The 6,643-nt window shown below is 36.9% G+C and overlaps 1 protein-coding gene across 15 annotated transcripts in view; it reads left to right on the top strand.

Moving 5' to 3' along the window:
- Positions 1-4,930, top strand: part of PBRM1 (polybromo 1) — a 138,266-nt gene extending 133,336 nt beyond the window's left edge. For 10 of the 15 annotated variants that reach the window (XM_015569191.1, XM_006771834.2, XM_006771831.2 and 7 more), the window contains 3 exons: positions 619-689; positions 798-1,014; positions 2,156-2,328. In XM_015569191.1, the coding sequence (XP_015424677.1) occupies positions 619-689; positions 798-1,014; positions 2,156-2,328 (461 nt within the window). Of the gene's footprint in view, positions 1-618; positions 690-797; positions 1,015-2,155 lie in introns of all 15 variants that reach the window. The other 5 variants (XM_015569189.1, XM_015569187.1, XM_015569195.1 and 2 more) reach the window with 1 other exon arrangement.
- The last annotated feature ends 1,713 nt before the right edge of the window (positions 4,931-6,643 follow it).

Genomic DNA, 6,643 nt, shown 5'->3' with positions numbered 1-6,643 from the left:
CTTTCCCTTCATTTTGCATTTGAAGTGATAGCCCTTTTCAAAGTGCTGTCTATCAGATGGAAGTGTCCTCTCTCAGCCAACATTAGTAACTCCAGTCAGAACTAGAGGAGCTGGTGGCCTGTGAGGGGACATCAAGGATGTGCCACAGAGCTCATTAAACTATGCACTTGCACAGCCTCTTCCCTGTGTCCTATATCCTACCACACTGCTTTCTGCTGAGCCTGATTGAATGCCATTACTGCTGAACTTAAACACAGGCTTCAGTACAGGAAAATGTGTTGTCAGAAGAAAAATACCTTAAAAATATAGGTGTATTCTGAGTATAGCTTACCTAGGGAAATACTAGAATTTTTGCAGGGTTCAAATAATTTCCAAGCCATGAATAACTAATACACATCTGACAAGTTGAACTAGCACTGTCAAGTACCTAGGAAACAATAGGAATTTCTGTTTGAAGGCTACATTCTGTGTTGGGTGCGTAGGGTTCCTATCCACAAAGACTCAACTGCAGAGAGATCCATAGGCTTGCATTATAAATGGCATAATTTCTTATCAGACAGTAGTTTTTAGTCATGTCAACCAGAGCCTCTAATTGAGACATTGCATTCTGAATTACAGGTGTAATGAACCAAGGGGTGGCCCCTATGGTAGGGACCCCAGCACAAGGCGGAAGTCCATATGGACAGCAGGTAAGCCTCCCAGTTGGATTTTCTAGACTTGACAGAGTTCACATTATATTCTTTCTCAAAACATGTACTAAGTATTTTTTTCCCTCACTGTGTGGTCTGCTCTTTCAGGTAGGAGTTTTGGGGCCTCAAGGGCAGCAGGCACCACCTCCATATCCTGGCCCACATCCAGCCGGCCCCCCTGTTATACAGCAGCCAACAACGCCCATGTTTGTGGCTCCTCCACCGAAGACCCAACGGCTTCTCCACTCAGAGGCCTACCTGAAATACATTGAAGGACTCAGTGCTGAGTCCAACAGCATTAGCAAGTGGGACCAGACTCTGGCAGGTAAGGAGAGTCCTTCTCACTAAGTATGAAATCCACGCTTTGTTCAAGTCCTCTTGCTGCTACTGCCATATTATAGCCCAGGGAAAATACCCATTTTTTTTATACAAGTAAAATAAACGGTATATTTAATACAAGGGTTTGAATCTTCTTTGTATATTAACATCACACTTTGAAAAAAACTTTTGCTGAATCTCGAAGCTTAATTTTGTCATAAACATCACCGTCATCTTTTTAAGTATATTCTGAATTTTTTTTTAATTTTTTTAGGCATTTGGACATTAAACATAGATGCATTTGAATAAATTAAAAGTTATTTCGCCTCAATTTTCAATTTTTTTGTGGTTAAACCTCACCTGAGGATATTTTTTCCATTGATTTTTAGAGAGAATGGAAGGGGGGGTTGGAGGGAGACACAGACATGGTAGATTGGTTACCTCTGGCACACCTGGATCATACCTACAACCCAAGTGCTTGACTAGGAATTGAAACCAAGACCCTTCAGTGCACAGGCCAATGTTCCAACCACTGAACAACACCAACCAAGGCTCACCTCAGTTTTTAAAAGAGAAAAATATATTAGAAAATATGTTTCTGTTAACCTATCAAGTTAGTCATTTAGTTCAACAGAATTATTCATTACAAACTAAAAGAATTTGTTTCTACTCATTCTTTATTTCTAAACCAAAGTTGATCATTTGATTTCTTTTATAAGAGTAGTAGCTATGTTTTACCTTTCTTCACATTTACCTTCTTAGGAGTTTTTCTTCACATGGAAGTAATTATTAATTATCAGGAGTGGCTACAAAAAAATATTAATAACCTAATCTTTTAGGTGTTTGTACAGCTCTTTGGTGAAGTCATTATTATAAATTAGGTAATTTCTAAAATACAAAGCATAAAACAACACATCCCTAATTAGGTAGTCTCATACCTACCTAAGTGAAGTAGTTTTCTAAAAACCAAGATGTCTAATAAAATTATATAAGAAATTTGCTTGGAAATATTCTGCAGAGTTAAAATTTATAATATTAAATAAGTCATTATGTTTTTATGTTCTAATCTATCAGACCTTAGGACTGAGGGAAAATTTGTTCCCTTAAAATTCCTATTTATATTCCTCTGTCTATACTTCAATTTTCAGCTCGAAGGCGTGATGTCCATTTGTCAAAAGAACAAGAGAGCCGCCTACCCTCTCACTGGCTGAAAAGTAAAGGGGCTCACACCACCATGGCAGATGCCCTCTGGCGCCTTCGGGATTTGATGCTCCGAGATACCCTCAACATTCGCCAAGCATACAATCTAGAAAACCTTTAATCACATCTATTACGTTTCTTTTATAGAAGCATAATGAGTTTTGTGGAATAGTAGCCACATAGTTACAGGGGGTGGGGGGGAAGAACAAAGGATGATAATTTTTATTGCATTTTACTGTACATCACAAGGCCATTTTTATATAAGAATACTTTTAATAAGCTATTTCAATTTGTTTTTGTTATATTAAGTTGACTTTATCAAATACACAAAGATTTTTTGCATATATTTCCTTCGTTTAAAACCAGTTTCATAATTGGTTGTATATGTGTAGACTTGGAATTTTATCTTTTTACTTGTTGCCATGGAACTGAAACCATCAAAGGTTTTGTCTTGGATTAGGATTTTTTGGTTTTTGTTTTTATAAAAGAACAAACTGAAAAAATACACACACACACATGCACACGAGTTTACAGATTAGTTTAAGTTGACAATGAAATGTGAAGTTGGTCCTAGTTTACATCTTAGAGAAGGGAGTGTACTTGTGTCTGTTTCATGTGCCTGAATATCTTAAGCCACTTTCCCAAAAAGTGTGTTACAGGTGAAGTGAAAGTTTGTTATTTAGATTATACGTGTTTGGCAGACATGGCACATTTGCTCTATTAACTCAGAGGCGTGCTGCAGAAATCTGCAGTCAGTGCTGTGTATCTTTCTGCAGCTGGTGCGTCTCCCGGACACCAGAGAGAGAGTACTTTTTCTTGTGCTGAGTTAGATGTCTATGGTGTCAGTTATTTTTATAGAACCTGTGCACAACCCTGAATTATTCTTAGTCTTGGCAGGTAAGTTTAAGGGTACTTTTGATCTATGAATAATAATTCACAATTTATGCCTATACGTGTTAGATGATTTAAAATTTTAAATCTCTTACATTGAAAAAAATATTTGAAGTTCATCTTGAAGAAAGCATTGAGGCATCCATGGAGGTGATTTACTTTTCAGCATAATACCTAAACTAACAAAGGGCGTGAATCACTAGATATGAGCTGTATCAGAAGCCTAATTGTAAATGGGTAGACTGCCTGCGTATGCAAATGCTTTAGTATTCTTTGTTTCCTCGTCAGATGTGGCTTTCTTTTTTTCTAAGTTTCTTCGTTGTAATTCTCAACCAGAAATTTAAAACTTCCTAAAATATTTAAAATTCAGCTTGTGCTTTTAAATTTCAAGAGAAAGGCATCATAATTTAAGAAAATGCTCATGAAAAAGACCATTACGGACCCTAAACACTTGGGTTTGATGACCTTGTCTCATATGACCCTAAAATAAACATTTGGAGGCAGTGTATGATGCTCAGACAGGTAAAAAGCAGCAAATATGGAACAGTGTTTCTAGGGTTTTTGGAAACCTGCTTTATTGTAGCAAAGTGGTTGCCATTGTGGTTGACCTTCCACTGCTGTGTGTACGTTGAAAGAGTGACTTTCAGAGGATACTTTTTTCTTTTAGTCTGGTATGACTCAATACCTGGTATTTCATTGCCATTCTTATTAAATCATGGGGACAAAAGTGTGTAGAATGGATAAAAGTCTCTTGTATCTACATAGGAGGCCCTTGTAACTTAATTGCCTATAGTCAACCACTGGATCTCAGTTTGCATCAAGTATTTTAAATAATTCTGAATTTTAAAAAAAATGTATTGCAATAGTATATCAGTACCTTATTGTTAAACTGAATCAGATAAAGAAATCTTCAGTTCCTGGTTATTTGGGCCATTGAATCATCATGGACTGTATAATACAATCAGATTATTTTATTTCTAGACATCCTTGAATTACACCAAAGAACCTGAAATTTAATTTTGGTTAAGTTATTTATTTATTTCATGCGTCCATTTTATTTCCCTTGTTAAGGTCTGGATGAGACTTCTTGGGAAGCCTCCAAAAACTTTACTGTGGGCTACATGGGGCATTAGAAGCCAGAGCACTCCTCCTCCGGACTCCTTCCCAGTGTCTGGAGGTGCTATCGGAACCACAGACCTGGCCAGGAGCTTCCCTAAGGCAGTACAGAGTCGGGCCAGGGGGCCACTGGGCAGGCCCTAATTAAGTTTTTCTTTAAAAAAAATAATTTATTTTAGAATCATGTCTTTCTGTATATTAACTTGGGGAATATCAGTTAATATTTAGGAAATTTGAGGTCAGCCATCTTCCAAAAAAAAGAAATTTTGCTCATTTAAAAAAGTACAAGTTAACTATACACCTTTTATCCATGAGTTTAGGAATTGTAGTGATATGGCTTAGAAAGCATAATGGCCTAAGTGTTTTCAAAATATAAGTTCATGTGGAAAAGAATTTTGTTTATGTGTATGGAGGAAACCTATAGGTTTAAAATAATATGTCAGCCAACTGATTTAAAAGACCTTTGTTTTGTTTTTGAAGCCACCCTTGTCTTCCTATGAGGAAGAATTGAGAGGGGATGCTTCTCTGTGTAAAACTCCAAATTGGTGGTGTTGACTTTTGAGCTTGAACATTTTCAGACTTGATTAAAACTTGGTTTATTCTAATTTCTGTATCAAAAGAGTTTTACATGGTAACTAGTCTTATAACATGTATGTATTATATGTTTGTTCATCTAAAGCTTTTTAATCCAAATAAAAATGGAGTTTGCAAAGTGATTTGGATTAACCAGATTTGGTTGTTTGTTAAAGCTTGTCTCAGATGTTAGCTTCAAACGTGTTAATTCCTGCAAAGCTTGGTTTTGTGCTGACAGGGATACAGCTGCTAATTTAGGGGAAGAGCGCTCCTCAAAGTGTCCAGACACTGGTCCAGGGCTCAGGAGCATTAACACAAAGCCAAATGTAGCCACACTGCTGTCCTCAGGATGGGCAGAAATGCAGGTTTCAGTTAAAATTAAAGAGTTACTGATTGCAAAATAAAATTAAATTTAAAAAAAGAGTTACTGATTGCAGAAGGTAAAGAAAGCATGTCCTAGATCAGTGATGGCGAACCTATGACACGCATGTCAGAGGTGACACACGAACTCATTTTTTTGGTTGATTTTTCTTTGTTAAGTGGCACTTAAATATATAAAATAAATATCAAAAATATAAGTCTTTGTTTTACTGTGGTTGCAAATATCAAAAAATTTCTATATGTGACACAGCACCAGAGTTAAGTTAGGGTTTTTCAAAATGCTGACACGCTGAGCTCAAAAGGTTCGCCATCACTGTCCTAGATCATAAAGCCGTATAATCCGCTTCAAATAGTTGTTTGTGATCAGAAGAGATAAGTGTCCCAGGTATGTCTTTAACATGCTTATAAGCTCTTAAAACATGACCACACTTTTAATAGAAAGTGTTGGTAAAATCAACCAACTGTTTTCCTCTAATATCACTTTGCAAATCCCTGTGATTCTGTTCTCCTAAGCTTAGGGCTATGCATACATCTTTGTTCATGAGTATATTTTGGATCAGTGATGTATAAACATTCCAGCTAAACACTATGAGCAAACAAATACTGCCAAGTATTACTCTATTTCTTTTCAGTTTGGAAGTGTGCTAGGTCAGCTGAAGGAAAGTTTAGAACCTAACAGACTATTTCTAACCGAAAAATTTATGTATTCTTTGGATTGCACATAAAAATGGCAAGAAATTTCACATGTGTGAAGACTAAAAAATTGATAATATTCTACTAGGAGAGAAATCCTTTGGAAAGCCTCATGTTCCAAGTGCATTTTGTTTTAAAGAGAGGTTATTCAGTTGGAAAAAATCAAACTTACAAAAAGATATTAATGTAATTAATTTACATCAGAGAGATTAGACAAAACTTCCAAAATAGGACTGCTAGATGAACAAAGTTACTATGTTCCTAACTTAGGTATTTTATCAGTTCAGATGATCAAGTGAAGCTCCGAAGCCCAAATTCTTTCCACAACACTACAGTGGAGGTAGATTTCTAGCAATAACTGCTAATTAGGCTTGTCATTCTAGATTGAGTATTGTGGGGGTTCTGTTGTTATAATTTTTGCCTTGTAGTTGACACTAGGGGGCACTGCAGTTCTACAATCGGCATATAAGAGCAATGCCTTTTTGTTGATCCTCACCTGAGGATATTTTTTCCATTGGTTTTTTTAGAGAGTGGAAGCAGGGGGAGGGTGGGGATGGGGTAGAGAGAAACATCTATGTGAGAGAGACATATCAATTAGTTGCTTTCCATATACACCCAACAGGGCTGGGGATCCAACCTGCAACCCAGACACATGCCCTTGACCAGGAATCGAACCCGTGACCCTTTGGTGTTTGAGCCAATGCTCTAACCACCGAGAACACTGGCCAAGGTGCAATGCCCTTTAAATGTATTCAAGTTCTCTTAAATCCTTCCAGTGTCTG

This window comes from Myotis davidii, unplaced genomic scaffold (assembly GCF_000327345.1).
Source record: "Myotis davidii unplaced genomic scaffold, ASM32734v1 scaffold725, whole genome shotgun sequence".
NCBI classification, from domain to species: Eukaryota; Metazoa; Chordata; class Mammalia; order Chiroptera; family Vespertilionidae; genus Myotis; species Myotis davidii.
This window is presented reverse-complemented; position numbering and strand designations above follow the sequence as displayed.